We start from the raw sequence: 18,161 nt of genomic DNA, 5'->3' as shown, positions 1-18,161 counted from the left end.
GCAGACCGCGTGAGACGACGCTTCATCCAGTCCCAAACATCCTCAATGGGGGACAGATCCGGAGATCTTGCTGGCCAGGGTAGTTGACTTACACCTTCTAGAGCACGTTGGGTGGCACGGGATACATGCGGACGTGCATTGTCCTGTTGGAACAGCAAGTTCCCTTGCCGGTCTAGGAATGGTAGAACGATGGGTTCGATGACGGTTTGGATGTACCGTGCACTATTCAGTGTCCCCTCGACGATCACCAGTGGTGTACGGCCAGTGTAGGAGATCGCTCCCCACACCATGATGCCGGGTGTTGGCCCTGTGTGCCTCGGTCGTATGCAGTCCTGATTGTGGCGCTCACCTGCACGGCGCCAAACACGCATACGACCATCATTGGCACCAAGGCAGAAGCGACTCTCATCGCTGAAGACGACACATCTCCATTCGTCCCTCCATTCACACCTGTCGCAACACCACTGGAGGCGGGCTGCACGATGTTGGGGCGTGAGCGGAAGACGGCCTAACGGTGTGCGGGACCGTAGCCCAGCTTCATGGAGACGGTTGCGAATGGTCCTCGCCGATACCCCAGGAGCAACAGTGTCCCTAATTTGCTGGGAAGTGGCGGTGCGGTCCCCTACGGCACTGCGTAGGATCCTACGGTCTTGGCGTGCATCCGTGCGTCGCTGCGGTCCGGTCCCAGGTCGACGGGCACGTGCACCTTCCGCCGACCACTGGCGACAACATCGATGTACTGTGGAGACCTCACGCCCCACGTGTTGAGCAATTCGGCGGTACGTCCACCCGGCCTCCCGCATGCCCACTATACGCCCTCGCTCAAAGTCCGTCAACTGCACATACGGTTCACGTCCACGCTGTCGCGGCATGCTACCAGTGTTTAAGACTGTGATGGAGCTCCGTATGCCACGGCAAACTGGCTGACACTGACGGCGGCGGTGCACAAATGCTGCGAAGCTAGCGCCATTCGACGGCCAACACCGCAGTTCCTGGTGTGTCCGCTGTGCCGTGCGTGTGATCATTGCTTGTACAGCCCTCTCGCAGTGTCCGGAGCAAGTATGGTGGGTCTGACACACCGGTGTCAATGTGTTCTTTTTTCCATTTCCAGGAGTGTACATGTGATTATTATACAGGGCTATTACAAATGATTGAAGCGATTTCATAAATTCACTGTAGCTCCATTCATTGACATATGGTCACGACACACTACAGATATGTAGAAAAACTCATAAAGTTTTGTTCGGCTGAAGCCGCACTTCAGGTTTCTGCCGCCAGAGCGCTCTAGAGCGCAGTGAGACAAAATGGCGACAGGAACTGAGAAAGCGTATGTCATGCTTGAAATGCACTCACATCAGTCAGTCATAACAATGCAACGACACTTCAGGACAAAGTTCAACAAAGATCCACCAACTGCTAACTCCATTCGGCGATGGTATGCCCAGTTTAAAGCTTCTGGATGCCTCTGTAAGGGGAAATCAACGGGTCGGCCTGCAGCGAGCGAAGAAACGGTTGAACGTGTGCGGGCAAGTTTCACGCGTAGCCCGCGGAAGTCGACGAATAAAGCAAGCAGGGAGCTAAACGAACCACAGCCGACGGTTTGGAAAATCTTACGGAAAAGGCTAAAGCAGAAGCCTTACCGTTTACAATTGCTACAAGTTCTGACACCCGATGACAAAGTCAAACGCTTTGAATTTTCGGCGCGGTTGCTACAGCTCATGGAAGAGGATGCGTTCAGTGCGAAACTTGTTTTCAGTGATGAAGCAACATTTTTTCTTAATGGTGAATTGAACAGACACAATGTGCGAATCTGGGCGGTAGAGAATCCACACGCATTCGTGCAGCAAATTCGCAATTCACCAGAAGTTAACGTGTTTTGTGCAATCTCATGGTTTAAAGTTTACGGCCCCTTTTTCTTCTGCAAAAAAAATGTTACAGGACACGTGTATCTGGACATGCTGGAAAATTGGCTCATGCCACAACTGGAGACCGACAGCGCCGACTTCATCTTTCAACAGGATGGTGCTCCACCGCACTTCCATCATGATGTTCGGCATTTCTTAAACAGGAGATTGGAAAACCGATGGATCGGTCGTGGTGGAGATCATGATCAGCAATTCATGTCACGGCCTCCACGCTCTCCCGACTTAACCCCATGCGATTTCTTTCTTTGGGGTTATGTGAAAGATTCAGTGTTTAAACCTCCTCTACCAAGAAACGTGCCAGAACTGCGAGCTCGCATCAATGATGCTTTCGAACTCACTGATGGGGACATGCTGCGCCGAGTGTGGGAGGAACTTGATTATCGGCTTGATATCTGCCAAATCACTAAAGGGGCACATATCAAACATTTGTGAATGCCTAAAAAAACTTTTTGAGTTTTTGTATGTGTGTGCAAAGCATTGTGAAAATATCTCAAATAATAAAGTTATTGTAGAGCTGTGAAATCGCTTCAATCATTTGTAATAACCCTGTATTTTTGTACACCAGACATGAATTATTTGAGGGAAACCATTTTGTCCATTCACATGATACTAGAAACGAAAATTTTATGCTCCCCACCCACCGCCTCAGATTGTATGCCGAGGGAACAAGTTGAAGCAGATGAATTTGGGTTCTTTAAAAGAAAGCTATATGATGTACTGGCATTGAAGTGTTATTACTCAGTGGGTGAATCATGCGGGACAAACTGGAAATTTGAGCTGGATACAATGTGCTACACGTTCCAAGAAATATAGTGTTATTATTTGTTATAGTGCTATTATTTATTAATGGAAAAATCATTGTAACTGTTTTATAAATTTTTGACATGGCTCCTGTACGCAAACCAAATGGATTGCAAATGTATGTCATGAGATAAATAAAACACAATTCACAAAATGTATTATGTCTGCACAGAAAACAGTTTACCTTTCCTTTAATTTAAACAAGGAAAGTCAAACATTCATTAATGCTTAAGGAGGTGGAAGTATTGGGAACTTTATAGTAACAGTTAAATGTAATAAAACTATTTGCTGGAATTATAATTTTTTTGAGTACATCTACAAATTATTTACTTTATTTTGTGAACTGCAAATGCATATTTCCTTCAAAATAATATACCTACAAAGTTTCCTTGCTCACTTGTGAGAGACAGGCAGAAGTTCAAATCATTTCTCACAAAAATCTTAAAACTTATGCACATTAAAAATTATAAATACGTACTTGGGCACCAACCACTCCATTGCAGGCAAGTCTGGAAGCCATGTCTCGGCAATCTCTTTGAGTAAAAGAGCAACAGGCATGCCATGTGCATTTCCTGATGGGCTAGTGGACATTGTGTTAATGTCTGCATGGGCATCAATCCATAGTATAATTGGTAGCTTATCTCCCAGTCCATTAACACTGCCAGTGATGGAGCCAGCCGTAATTGAATGGTCCCCACCAATTGTGAGGCACATGTGACCGCTCGAGACAATTTCCCGCACATGGTTTGATACCTGTTGTCAAAACAGTACTTGTAGAAACATGAGACCGTCTGTCTGTGACCATGTATAGTAGAAAATTCAGTACAGATTTACTATGGATACAACACATCTTTCGAGACAAAAATTTGTGAAATAGTAAGAAAAATTAACTTCATTTTCTTACAATTCTTACACTATGGGATAGTGGGGAGTGGGGGAGGGAATACAGAAGTGGGGCAATGTAGTCAGCCAGGAAATGTAGGTGATGTATGTCTGAAGGTTTTGTATCAATTAGCCCTGTCCAAAGCTCAGCACCATTTTCAATCCTATTTTATGTACCCAATGATTACTCAATGCCTCATGCCTCAGTTATACAGAAGTGGTTACCATAACTCTTTCCACTACATGGATTCTTCTTCCCAGGACTTGACAGTTTGAAATTAATTTTACAAATGTTTTAAAGCAATTACCTGATGTTCTTTGTAGCTGCTAACAATACAAACCTTCAAAACTAGTATGTATGCAACCGGTTACGTATTAGAGACATTGCTACAGATTGTGATGCAATTTTGAACATGGGTTTCAGAAAACTGGAAGTATTTTCCAGAATGTATACTGTTAACTGCAAGAAAAAGGGTGGGCATTATTTGCTGGTTAATGGTATATATAAGTAAAGCTGAAGCAAAACTCTAAGATGAGAAAAGGGGAATTTCCAAAGAAGCAGCACTCCTGATCTTTTTGAAAAATGTAGATCAGAACAAGGATTTTTGTATCAATGGTAAAGTGTCAGTGAAATATTTGTTCCTCGTTATCAACCACAACACTACTATCTGTCTAACTTTTGACAGGCCTTCAGACTGCTGCTTCCATCCCATGTGATAGCTGCATTCTGGACTGAGCTGCCAGAGTTGGCGGTCATGTATGCATGAGATGTGCTTGCTTCTGTGTATGAATGGTGCATGTTATTCTTTTGCTGATGAAAGCTATGGCCGAAAGCTTTGTGTAAGTGTCTCCATAAGTGTCTTAATTGTGCCTATCTGCAACTTGACGTGCCTTCTTTACACATCGTTGGTATTCCTACCTGGAGTTTCAATTGCTCAACTTCATTTAAAACGTAACAACATGTATCTCAAAAATAATATTATGGATCTAAAAAGAAAAGAAGTTGTTGTTGTGGTCTTCAGTCCAGAGACTGGTTTGATGCAGCTCTCCATGCTACCCTATCCTGAGCAAGCTTCTTCATCTCTGAGAAACTACTGCAATCTACATCCTTTTGAATCTGCTTAGTGTATTCATCCCTTGGTCTTCCTCTATGACTTTTACCCTCCACACTTCCCTCCAATACTAAATTGGTTATCCCTTGATGCCTCAGAACATGTCCAACCAACTGATCCCTTCTTCTAGTCAAGTTGCGCCACAAATTCCTCTTCTCCCCAATACTATTCATTAGTTACGTGATCTACCCATCTAATCTTCAACATTCTTCTGTAGCACCACATTTTGAAAGCTTCTATTCTCTTCTTGTCTAAACTATTTATCGTCCATGTTTCACTTCCATACATGGCTACACTCCAAACAAATACTTTTGGAAAAGACTTCCTGACACTTAAACCTATACTCGATGTTAACAAATTTCTCTTCTTCAGAAACGGCTTCAGTATCTCTCAGAAAAGGGTTGATTAAAATCAAAATTTAAATGTTTACAAATAAGAAGAATTTTTTAAAATCTTTATGCTAATATCTGTCAAAAGTGACATGTTTTGTACTTTTTTTACCTTTTTTTTTTTTCACTGTGCATGGCTGTCAACTATTATGGGTTGTCCATAATTGTTATGGATTTATCATCTTAAGTATGGAATTATGGAAAGTTACTAAAAATTAAAAAATACATCTTTTTCAATTTGGTGTTTCATAAAACTGGTAAAGGTACTGTTTATATTTCACTAATCATATGGTAGTAAAATGTTTTATAGATTGCAATGATTTCCTTTCCAAGTAGGTAGAAAATCTGTCTATGAATGATTTCATCAACATGGCTTATTAAAGTAAGTTATTTTGAGTGCCAATGAAAATCTTTTGTTCCAAGAGAGTAAGCTCAAATAGTACGAGGGTTGCCCAGAAAGTAATGCACTACATATTTCTTTTTCTCGGCTGAAAACAATGCTATGAGTGCAAAATGTTTTGTATGTATTATCTGAAGTCTCCTGAGCGAGCACGCCAAGTTTCTGTTACTTATGACAGATGGCGTAGCTACGGGACAGTTTCAAATAGGCATCTGTAGGTGATGCATGTTACAAGCAATGTGCCATCATTGAATTTCCACTGCAGAGAAATAAATTGTGGGGAATATTCAAAAATCGCTTGTGTAAAGTCTATGGAAGACCTGCTGTCGACAGAAGTACTGTTAGTCGTTGGGCACAGGGGGTGAGGTCATCAGAAAGCGGTTCGGTAGAGCTATACGATTTGCAGTGGTCGGGGAGACCATCCACAGCTGTCACATCTGACATGTTGCAGAGAGCTGATGTTGTTATTCACGAGGACAGATGCATTATGACTCGGAAGTTGGAAGACATTTTGAGGACAATGAGGAGGTGATTCACACAGTGAAGCACTGGCTCCGCCACCAGGACAAGGATTGGTACCGATAGGGCATACATCAAGGGCCGGCACAAGGCACGTGTGAAAAGTGTGGCCGCACGGGGTGGCACTTTCCAAGGCAAGGCAAATCTGCCCCCCCCCCCCCCCTTGGCCACAACAGCTGGCCCACAAAACAAAACGTCAAGTCTGACACCTTCTCAAACGAAAATCCATACACAGAACATTGCTTCTAAGGGTTTCCTTGCTAGCTTTGAATCTCATTTCTGTTTGACAAAAGTTGTGAAGTTTTTGCAAAGTTCGTATTTCTTTCTATTGTTCGTAATGCCATAGAAATTGCTGCCTGATAATACATTTATCCATATCATCGGTCACATACTTATTGTGAGCTTCTTGCTTCTTCTTGTTCTTCTTCTTCTTGGGCACTAGTTTAACTGTAGCCTCGCTGTACCTCATCATGTGACCTAGTTCCTGGCACGGCCACGTCACCACTTCACCTTTCCAGGCAATTGTTATTGTTGCATTCTCTACAACGAAAACTACAGAATTCGTTTCAGTAGTTGCCGAGGGGGTCAAGATTGGTCAGAAGCACTTTCATTGCGTTTCGTACGAACAGAAGAATTGCTGGGTTCAAATTTCCTGCAACTTGGGATGTAATAGGTAAGTGCTTTTCATATAATGTACAATTAGTGTTGCGATTGCACATTACTCACAAGTTAGAATTTTTCTATTTCAAGACTGCAGAATAGGAAAATTTATTTTTCTTATGATCTGTTACTTCAAAAATTGGCAAGTCGGCAAATAAGCACATGTCGTCCCAATAGCAAGAATGAAAATAAAATGAAGAAAAGTGAAGTGATACAGCGAAGACTAATTTGTTACCCCTTACACCATAATCAGACACGAAAGAAGTGACACATGGAAATTACGACAGATGACGAGTGTCAGTTCTTTGAAATGAACAACCGCAGTGCTGTGAGTTAATCTATTTCGACTAGCATTAGTACCCGTCGATGCCCGGGTGTGTATTTATTGCATTACTATGTTACTGCATCTCCTTACTCTTCCTCTCTTCATAGTCTTCCGCCCCACTCTTCAACCGTTTCACGAGTGTCTGTAGTGAAATTTGGCCTGAAATTCAATTTCACATGGCTCAGTTCTTATGACTTCATCTCCTGAACAGTATATCCTAAACTAATATAATTTTCGTTTATGTGCAGTGGAATATCAGGAAATTGTCTGCGAAGTGTGTTGCAAATAAAGTTAGTACACTGACATCAACAGTTAGTTCCACGTAATCGTTCTTTACAGACTGGATCGAAACATGTCCGACGGTAGAAAAAGACTGTCTGGCAGTGAATATAGGAAAAGACGGGCACTGAAGGAAGACGATGATAAGAAGCCAAAGAGAGAACGATCTAGCAGTGGCGAGGGTGGAAAAATAGATCCTGAAAGTACAGAAACTAGTGGAGCTACTGCAGCTACATCTTTATCTTCAGGACATGACCAGAAAGTTGACGAACACAGTACTGCAACCATTGCATACAGTAGCAATGCTGATGGTGGGCCATCCACAACATATTCAACAGACCTCGCCTGGACTCAAGACCTGCTTTGTGAGGAAAGCTCCGAGATTGAAACATCAGGCAGAACTGAAATTAGGCAACCTGATTCAGAAAATACTGGAGGAACATCAGCCAAGGTACTCATCACCAGAGAAGGGATTGAAGGCAAGCCTAAACTGGATGACACAATTGACTCAGATCCCGGAAGATGGCCGGAAATTATTAGTGACTGCATTCAAACGACTTTTGTCATGCGAGGTCCTCCCGAGTGCATTAAGGAAGCTGAAGAATGTCCTAAAAATGTGAACAACCGGCGTTTCAGCCCTGTGCACTACAGCTATTCTTTGAAGAATTTACAAGAAGCAGATCGACATTGGTTGGTGTACTCAAAGAGCAAGGATACTGTGTTCTGTTTTTGTTGCAAACTTTTTTTGTCATCTACAGTAAAAATTGTAAAGAACAGTATAAGGGACTGGCGGCAGGTTGCTTCGTATCTCAAAAGTCACGAGAAGTCTACCGAGCATTTAAATTCAAATAAAGAGTGGATCACGTTTTCTGAAGGACCGAAAAAGTCACAAACTGTCGACACCCATCATCAAAGGCTTCTGAATACTGAAAGCGAACATGGGAAAAATGTTCTTGAGCGATTAATAGCAATAATTCATTTCCTGGGTCGGCAATGTCTGCCTTTGAGAGGAAGTACAGGTACACTCTTTCAGCCTGACAACGGAAACTTCTTGAAACTCGAATTATTCAGAAATTTCGACACTGTGATGATGGAGCACCTGCACAGAACAAAGCAAGGTGAGAACAAGGGTCATCATTATCTTGGAAAAGAAACACAGAATGAAATAATTCATGTTATTGGATCATCTATAACCGACAACATTCTATTAATGATTAAATCTGCAAAGTATTACAGTATAATTCTGGACCGCACACCAGATATTTCAAAAGTTGAGCAGATGACAGATGCGGTACATTTCATCCAGGAGACAAGACTCGACGAGGTATACGATGTCCGAATTCGGGAGTATTTCCTGGGATTTCTTCCAGTGCGATTCTTCAAGCTCCACTTTGATGCAGGTCGTACTCAAGTTCTTGGAAGATAAAAAAATCCTATTGTGTAATATAAGAGGGCAAGGATACGACAATAGAGCAAACATGAAAGGAAAGAAGTCTAGTCTCCAGAAAAGAATTTCAGATATGAACAAGAGAGCATTTTATGTACCATGTAGCAGTCACTCACCGAATCTTTTTGTGAACAATGCCGCTATGTCTTCTAAATATGCTGTTTCCATGTTTTTGACAGTGAAGAGCTTGTATGACTTCTTCTCATCCTCCATTCGACGTTGGGATGTCTCGAAGAAGTATCTGCCTAACCTGTCGCTGAAGCCATTGAGCAATTCTAGGTGGGAAAGTCGCACCGATGCACTTACTCCCCTGAGGTTTCAAACTGGAGACGTTTATGATGCACTGGTTCAGATATCAGAAGAATTTGATGGCATGACTGCTCACGAAGCAACGTCACTTGCGAATCAAATAAAAAATTACACCTTTCTCACTTCTCTAGTAATCTGGTATGACGTTCTGCTTCACATCAGTGTAGTCAGTAAGACCCTCCAGACCAGTGACATAAATGTTTCTGAGGCCATGGAAGTGCTTGAAAAAACGAAAGCATATTTTGAGACCTGCAGAACAGAAGAAAAGTATATGTCTTTCTTGATGGATTCCAAAGAATTGGCTACAGAATTAGAGCTAGAAGATCTGACGTTACCACGGATAAGCATTTCCCGGAGAAGAAGTAAGAAGCCAATACACTTTACCTATGAAGGAAGGGATGAGACAATAGATGACCCAACGAAATGTTACAAAATTGAATTCTACTATTATCTTTTAGATATAGTAACCACATCTTTGGATGAGAGCTTCAATCATCTGAAATCTCATTGTGATTATTTCGATTTTCTCTACGACATCGGCGAGCTAAGGAATGCACCTCCTGACAGCCTGGACACAAAGTGTAGAAACCTCGCAGCGATTTTGCACTTGAGTTGAGGAAGAACAAAAAGTGCTTTCAACATTGTTGAAACCTGGAATAGGTCCAAAAGAGACTCTGAAGTTTATAGGAAGACATAATTTTTGCCCTAATGTTAACATTGCTCTGAGAATTCTCCTAACACTCCCAGTGACAGTTGTGAGTGGAGAGGGGGTTTCTCAAAACTGAAATTGATAAAGACACACCTTTGATCAACGATGAGCCAAACTCATTTGAATGATCTTGCAACAATATCAATTGAGCATGAACTTGCAGAGGACTTAAATTACACAGATCATGTGAAAGAGTTTGCACAAGCAAAAGCCAGGAAGGTTTGATTTGTCTAGTATTTTTTAAATTTTTATATTATGTTCAGTGTCTTGGTTATTTACTGTGTTGTTTCTTACTTTGTTCAACATTAAATAATTATAGTAAATATTATTATTCAATCCAAATTATTGTTAAACTGTAAACATATTTTGTTTTCCATTGAATACATTATCTGTTCACAACCATAGAAAAATGTTTGTTTATGTTAACTGTAAGATCATGCCGCGCGGGATTAGCCGAGCGGCCTAAGGTGCTGCAGTCATGGACTCTGCAGCTGATCCCGTCAGAGGTTCGAGTCCTCCCTCGGGCATGGGTGTGCGTGTTTGTCCGTAGGATAATTTAGGTTAAGTAGTGTGTAAGCTTAGGGACTGATGACCTTAGCAGTTAAGTCCCATAAGATTTCACACACATTTGAACATTTTTGTAAATGCACAAGGCTTATTAAAATTAGCTAGATTTGACTAGCTAGGTTTGACTCCATTTTTGAGCTGGTGCCCAGCAACTGTTTTGTACAAATCTGTAGAGAATGTCACCAATCAGTCACAATTTTTGTTTTTATTTTCCAGATCTACATAGATTTTGGGACAGTGTGGCTATTCTCAATGCTTTGAGTTATGTTTACATCTATACCGTCATGCCGAACGTAACTGTCTACATGACGGTTTAGATGTAAGCAAGTATTAAAAGCTTTGAGACTGGCCACTCAGTGGTGAAAGCCTAGGTAGATCTGAAACGGAAAAACAAAAATTGCGATTGATTGCTGACATTTCCTACAGATTTGTTTAAACAAAATTTCACAAATGTTTGGTAAAAAAATGGGGGGGGGGGGGGGCGGCGGCAATTTACCAGCTCGCACGGGGCAGCACTTAGGCTTGCACCAGCCCTGCATACACCCTTGTTTCATGCCGGAGGAAGGCCATAGAAGGGGTTGGAGATTACAAGGAAAATTAAGGTGTGTAGATTAAATGCCATTCTTTTGTGTGTGTAATTCTCATTATGCTCAATAAAGAATTGCCGAAGAAAAAAAATGTGGTGCATTACTTTATGGGCAATCCTCCTAGGAATAAAACAGATTTTAACTGAGTGAGGTAACAATTTCATTGCATTCATCTGCAAGCTTTTGCAGTTTTTTAACCAGGTGATGAAACAAGGTGCACAGTTCATCTATTTACCCATACTTAATATCGCATACCACGATGATGCACATTTTTATACTAATGGCCGTCTCCTTTAACATTTTGCAAATTGTGCCAAGAGTAAATTATTAAAAACTGATGAAAATTTTTGGGAATTTTGTGACATTATCTGTGTTTGGTAGTTTTGTCATTTCAGAATTCAAAAACATTGAGTATATTGTGTGAACTCCTAAGGATTCTTTTATTTGTTTTGTCAAAAATGCAAAAATTAGAGTTTTTCTGTTCCTTCAGTAGTGTATATTGATTTTGCAGCATTTTAAAATTACAGACAACGTTTCTGAAGCATTGTTGATGTTTACTAAACTAATTTTTAGACTTTCCCACATAACTTAATTTTTTCATTTAAAATTGCTTTGATTCCTGGAAAAATCTTCTTTATTTATTTTTGGAAAGTGTCTGGAATACAGAATTTGAATACCTAAATCATGCTTCCAATTTTTAAAATTTTCCAGGGGAGGGCTTCCAGACCAGCATCCACATTTGCTATGTTATTACTGACAGTCTCTTCTCAATGTTGCTAGCTATGACTTTGTAAGGGCAATATCAAATTCCAATGTACTACTCTAATACTGATAGTAAATGCACGACTTCTGATGTGGTTTGGCCACTATTTACTTGTAATTACATAAGTATTGTACAATTTATGGCCTTTCTACTGTTATTAATAAAAAAAATTTAATTATAGGAGAAGTAATATGTTCACAATAAGTTAAAAAATAGAATGTGTGTGAGAAAAGTATGAGCCTAATTTATGTACCAAAGATAAAAAAATAAATAAAAATGTAATTTGTCTCCTTCAAAGTAGTTCTCTTTGGCAGCTATATATTGATGGAGTTGTTATTGCCAGTCTTTGTAGCAACGCTGAAAGGCCTAAACTGGTAGGGCCTTTAACATGTCAGTCACGCTCTTTTGAATGTTCTCCAGAGCCCCAAATGGTGTTCTTTTAAGAAATTTTTCAGTTTTGGGAAAAGAAAAAAGCCACAAGTACTCAGATCAGTTCAATGGAGTGGTAGTGAAATAGTAGAAATGCCTTTCTAGATAAAAAATCCCATGATGTAAATGACCTTGTGACATGGGTGTTATCATTGTGGAGTGTCCACTTGTCTGCAATATCCAGTCTCACTCAATTCACTCTTTTCCTGAGCATTTCAAGGACATCTTCGTAAAACATTTGGGTGATAGTTCGTCCCTGAGAAACAATTTCCTTGTGCACAATACCTCTGTTGTCAAAAAAAATAAATCAGCACTGTACTGATGTGTCATTTGCTCATTCAGGCTTTTTTTGGTCGAGGAGATGTCTCAGTGTGCCACTCCTCACTTTGCCACATTATCCACACTCATAGTCAAAAATCTAGGATTCATCAACTGAACCATTTGTGGTCATTAGCAATCCTCTCAGGAAGATCAATGCACATATTTTGTCAGATGTCCTTCCACTCAGTTGTGAGGTTTTTCGGCACCATTTCGGCACAAAACTTTTGCATGTGCAAATATTTTCTCAAAACTTGACATACGGTGAAAGTGTTTAACAGGTCACCCATCTCCCTTATTATTAAACATTGGTCTGATCTCACAAGAACATGTACACATACAACATTTTTGTTGATTTCTGAAGTTGAAGGTCTCCCACAGCGAAGCTTATCTTCAGTGTGATATGGGCCTCCCAAAAATGATTTGTGCCAGTGAAAAACTTGTGCTCTTGATAAGAAATGTTCCCCATAGGCCTGTTTCAACTTTTCCAATGCCCGACTCGTGGATTCCCCAAGTTTAACATGAAACTTGATGGCATAATGTTGCTCTAAAGTCTGCTTTCCATTTTCATACCACACAACAAAAATACAACTTCGCTGTTGGCTCACACAAAAAACACGTGGTGGTTGTACGGAAGTGAAACTCTGACTAAGCATGTGGAAGGGATGAAAAAACCTGTTTACACAATCAGAACAACACAGTGTTGCCAGATTGCTCATGGTGTTATCAGTCTCATAACCTTTCTCACAAACCTCCTAAATACATAATTGCGCAGAAAATTGCACTGGAGTAATTAGCACCTTTAATTCTTTGAGTTTTCTTAAAAAAATTATGTTGCTGAAGCACTACTTCTTTTATCAGCTCTAGACTGGAAAGCATCTGCATCTTGTTTCTGATTCTGAACTTCTTTCTGGACCTGAAGAGCACCTCTCAAAATGGCCTGGGCAAGTGTTGATTCTTGAAAGTCTTTCTTCTGTAAGGCAACCATAAGTCTTCATTAGCTTCAGAGACCAGCTTATTACCTGCCATAAGTTTTCCGGTTCCTGTTGTCCTTTTTATTTAAGTGTTTCTTCACACGATGACTCCTTCATTTTCCACACTGGAAATTTTTGTTGCATTTGTTCTTCTTCTCACGCTCTTTTTTCCTCTTCATTAGTTGTTTTTGCTTTTCTTCCTTCTGTCTTCTTCTATGTGGTTATGGGATTTCTCATTCGCACACTGCTCCAAAGAAAGCACCCCTTTTGTCGTAGGGACTTTTGCTGGTTTGTTGTCACACAGTTTCACTGTGTTTTTTACTATAATTGAGTTACAAGTTTTTTCTGAGAGTGATGCCCAGTCCTCTGTAAGATACCTACTTGGCACAGAAAGACTCCATTTAACTTCAGCATTCCTGTGAGAGAGAGCACTCCCAAGCATTAATAGTTTATGCAAAGAAAGGTTTGTAGAATCTAATGGGCTTTTAAGTTTACCAGCAGTATACTCAGATGTTGATTTACCAATGAAAAAGTCTATACATGATGGCTCACAATTTTATTCTGAGCTGCTAATAGCCAACCACAGTTTCTTATGCCTTTGCACCAGCAATTTTTGTTGTTTCATCAAAACATAGCGAATAATATGCATTATGCATGTCATCCAGCAGCTGCTTTTAAAATAATGTTCTAGGGGTTCAGTAAGAATGTATGGAATTTAATGCAATTTATTTTTCTCGAGGAAACAATTTACTCTTTTACACACACACACACACACACACACACACACAAAGAAAAAAAACACAATACACACTGCTATCAAGCTGTGTAATTCACCTCAGTATGCAGAATAAGTGAGTAGAAAGACTTCTAACAAGAAAAACTGCAGGTAACAAAAGTGACTAGCTGGCAGCACTGTATTTTATTATTTATGTCATCTTCACTTTTTCTGTCTGATGATATCACAACCCCCAGATACTTAAAAGTCTTACATTCTTTTATCTTGCTGGCTCCTGCCCCCAGATCCTCAAATCTTAAGGTAAGTGGTTTTTGTCATGCTGATTGTGATGTTCTGTTCACGGCAGCCAGAGACAGTAGTTACGTCTGTGAGAGCTCCATTTGTGTGCGTACATTGCCTTTTTGGAAGAAGGCCAAATCTTACATGTTTAGTACTCTTTAGCTTGTCTGTGACCCAAATCTGCTCTGTGGTGAGTAGCAGTCTATCCTTCAAATAATATTATCACTTTTCATCCTGAATCTTAAACTGTTTAATAACTGTGATGTCCTGTCTTTATGTTCCTCTTTTAAGTTCCAAAGAATGTATTCATTATCATCCTTGTCTCTTGTTACAATGTCCTGGTCATCAGCAAAGAGGAGTGTGTACATGATTTCATCCCTCAATCCCCCACAGGGATTCCCATGCCTTCACATCTGCTCCTCTAGACTTTAAGTGCTTCCTAGATCTCTAGATCTAGATACTTGTCGGCTGCCCCATGTAGCTTTTAAACAGCATCGATGCTATAGCACACATGTGGCAAATCCTTTTGTAACAGTAAACTCCAGTGATGCTGAATTTTGTAGTCTGACAGCCCTCACACAGTCTATATGGAACTGTTTAGTTGCATTGATGTAAGTAGTTGACTCACCACTAGTCTTCATACTTGCCCACATATTGTTTTACAGGCCTTCTCCAAGTCCACAAAGATTAAAACTTGGTATGTTTGCTGGTAAATGTATTCTTGATGTAGATTGCCAAAATACATACAAACAAATGAACAACACTGCCTGAACATGCCATGAAGGCCCAATGGTACCAACCGGCCACTTTGTTGTCCTCAGCCCTTAGGCGTCACCAGATGCAGATATGGGGGGGGGGGGGGGGGGGGGGGGGGCAAGTGGTCAGCACTCTGCTCTCTTGGCCACTGTCAGTTTTTGTAACCAGTGTCACTGCTTCTCAATCGAGCAGCTCCTCTGTTGGTCTCACAAGGGCTGATGCACCCTGCTTGCCAATAGCACTCAGCAGACCTGGATGGTGACCCATCCAAGTGCTAGCTAAGCCCGACAGCACTTGACTTTGCTGATCTATTGGGAACCGTAATTACCACTGAGGCAAGGCCGTTGGCTGCCTAAATACATATACCTGTTGAAACATCAAGCTATCCTTAAAAATGAAATTTTTGCAGAAACTCAACAGAAATAAAACGTTTCATTACAACTTTTCAGGCTGACAAGGAAATATATGGGACCATGAAACTGACAAAGTGTGCCCCTTAGCAATAGTATAAGCAGTAAAATGCAGTGTGAAGTACATGACAGAGGAAAATATGCCAGAGCAAGACAATAATATTTTTTAGAATGAATTCTTACCTCCTTTTGGCAAGCAGCTACATGTGCAATGTTGTGGTAGTTCTCCAGAGGTGGCAAATTAGGTATGGGCTCATAAACTACGTCACCAACATCCTGAACATTCAAATCTGTGAAAATTTTAAAGGAAACCTTCTCTTAAATATATTTACACATGAATACAAAATCCATGCAAAACAAATGAAATGTTCAACATTAAAGAAAGACACTCATTGATATGATCAGACTGTTCAGCAGAGGAAATTGCCATAATTGAAGAGAAACTAGCACTGCATACAGGTTGTTCCCTTGTTTTTGGGACAAAAAAATTCTGTTTCAGCAACTAATTAGGAGAATGGAGGAAAAGAGTTACTGTGTGTGATAGTGAAAAAGAAAAGTAATTTATAAAAACGTATTAGAGCATTAATTAAATAAAAGACACTACTGACAAGACTGACACTCATATGAAAAGGAAAAGTATGGAGCTGCTATAGGAAATATGGACCACTCCCAAAACTAATGACAAATGAGAAAAAGAAGTTGGGAAATATGAGAAATAATATCATGGCCCCACACCTTTTTAGCACTTCCAACTTCTCTGAAACCTCTGACAAGTGCCATTGACAGTAGAGGCATGCCAGAAAACTCACTTGCAATTTAAAAAGTGCTTTAAATTGCCCTCATATTTAGCAGCATTCAGTCCCAGAAAACACTTGCCACTGATGTTCAGATTGTGGCACTGGTGCAATCCTTTCCAATAAATATGCTGGTGGCACAAAACAGTCCATTGTATTCGTGGCACAGCAAAATTATTTACAAATCATGAAAGGGATGTTGGCTTTCATATATGATGTCAAAGTTTCACACGTCTTCATGGTACTGGGTTTCTCTTCATCACTGATCACAAGCCCCCCATTTTACTATTCGGTCCCTACTCAAAACTTTGTGACAAGATGGTGCAGAGGCTGAAATGGTGCGCACTGTTGATTAATGACTGTAACTAGACCACACAGCATGGAAACACGGATGCTCTTTCCGGAGAGTTGGCTGTAACACCTGCCATGTTTTTCATTATGACACAGGCTTAAGACAACTGATGGTGTCTTATTGTTAGCCACAGATAAATATGAATGGTGGGTGGTAATTCCATTCTTGCTCCACCTCCACATACTACAGCTCATCTACACTGCAGATAGGGGAATGTGCAAACTGAAGGCAACAGAGCAGCGATATGTGCGCTGGCCGGGTGTTCACACCACCACAAATGTTATGTTTCAGAACTGCCAGGCCTTTGCCCAATGAATCAGCCCCTGTACAGCATTCCAACCCTTGGCATGCCCTGACCACTCCCAGCTTAGAATGCATACTGATTTTGCCAGGCCATTCTGAGAAGCAACATGGTTCATAAAAGGCTTTCACCACCACTGCAACTATCATCCATGCCTTCTCCATATTTGCAATATAGGGGGCACACAATGGTTTCTGACAATGGCTCTTAATTCAAAACATCTCCATTTTATAAATGGAATGGTACTGAAAATGTGCCGTATAGCTCGCTTGCAGCTTAAAAACTGCCTTAGGTTGACCCTCTGTTTAGCAGCGTACAAACTCGGGGACCGTCTGTTTGTTCCCAGTTTCTGTGTCAGCACCTGTGCCAGTGATCACTAACTGTGCTCTACCTATGCCGAGTAGGATAAGAAAGAATACACACAGCCCACCTAAACGTACAAGTCAGTGAGAGGGAGGAAATATAATAGTTAAAAGAAACAGGAAAATGAAACACTGGAAGGCACTCAAAAGACTGCACATCTGACCTGACTCCCTCAGCGTCCAATTTGGAAGCCGAGCAGGCAGTCATCAACTCCAAAGTGCAAAATGTGCAAGATTATGATGCCAGCCAACACCAGGTTAGCAGTCGTCAGCTTCCTTGCAAAATACCGATGCATCCCACACATAGACATAGTCTGGCCAAAATTTTACACAGGCACAGACTGCACACCCTGTTTCAGAAGCTGCACCCAACTCAGCAAGCCCCACTAAGGACACACACACAGCCTTACTTGAGATCCTGTGTATAGACCCACACTTTTGGCAATAACCCACGGCTTTGCAGCTAGCAAATGTTTTAAGTTGCAGCCATCGAAGAGCACATAGTCTGGCATCGTAATAAGTTTGGGCTGCAATGATATGTAGCCTCCTACTCCCCCTTGGCAGACAATGGGCCACGCCTCATGCAACCACAACAGTGACAAGCCTTCCCAAGATCCTGCCTACCACATCTCCAACCTCTGCCAACATTTTAGGTGCCAACGTTGGTTGACAATGATTAGTAATTGAAATCGATCGAGGTGGAACTGCTTGTAGTTCCAAAGCCATTTCTGGTTCCCACCAACATCAGAGACAACCCCGTCATCAAACATTTGACA

General features: G+C 41.0%; 1 protein-coding gene across 1 annotated transcript in view; it reads right to left on the bottom strand.

The window, feature by feature from the left end:
- Window positions 1-18,161, bottom strand: part of LOC124800576 (arginase, hepatic) — a 69,986-nt gene that overhangs the window by 33,682 nt on the left and 18,143 nt on the right. The window contains exons 3-4 of the mRNA XM_047263006.1: window positions 15,760-15,866; window positions 3,205-3,479 (exon numbers count right to left, since the gene is read on the bottom strand). Coding sequence (XP_047118962.1) covers window positions 3,205-3,479; window positions 15,760-15,866 — 382 coding nt within the window. The remainder of the gene's footprint in view (window positions 1-3,204; window positions 3,480-15,759; window positions 15,867-18,161) is intronic.

The sequence above is a fragment of the Schistocerca piceifrons genome, chromosome 1 (assembly GCF_021461385.2).
Source record: "Schistocerca piceifrons isolate TAMUIC-IGC-003096 chromosome 1, iqSchPice1.1, whole genome shotgun sequence".
Classification (NCBI taxonomy): Eukaryota; Metazoa; Arthropoda; class Insecta; order Orthoptera; family Acrididae; genus Schistocerca; species Schistocerca piceifrons.
The sequence above is the reverse complement of the archived record's forward strand: the minus strand, read 5'-3'. Positions and strand labels throughout refer to the sequence as shown.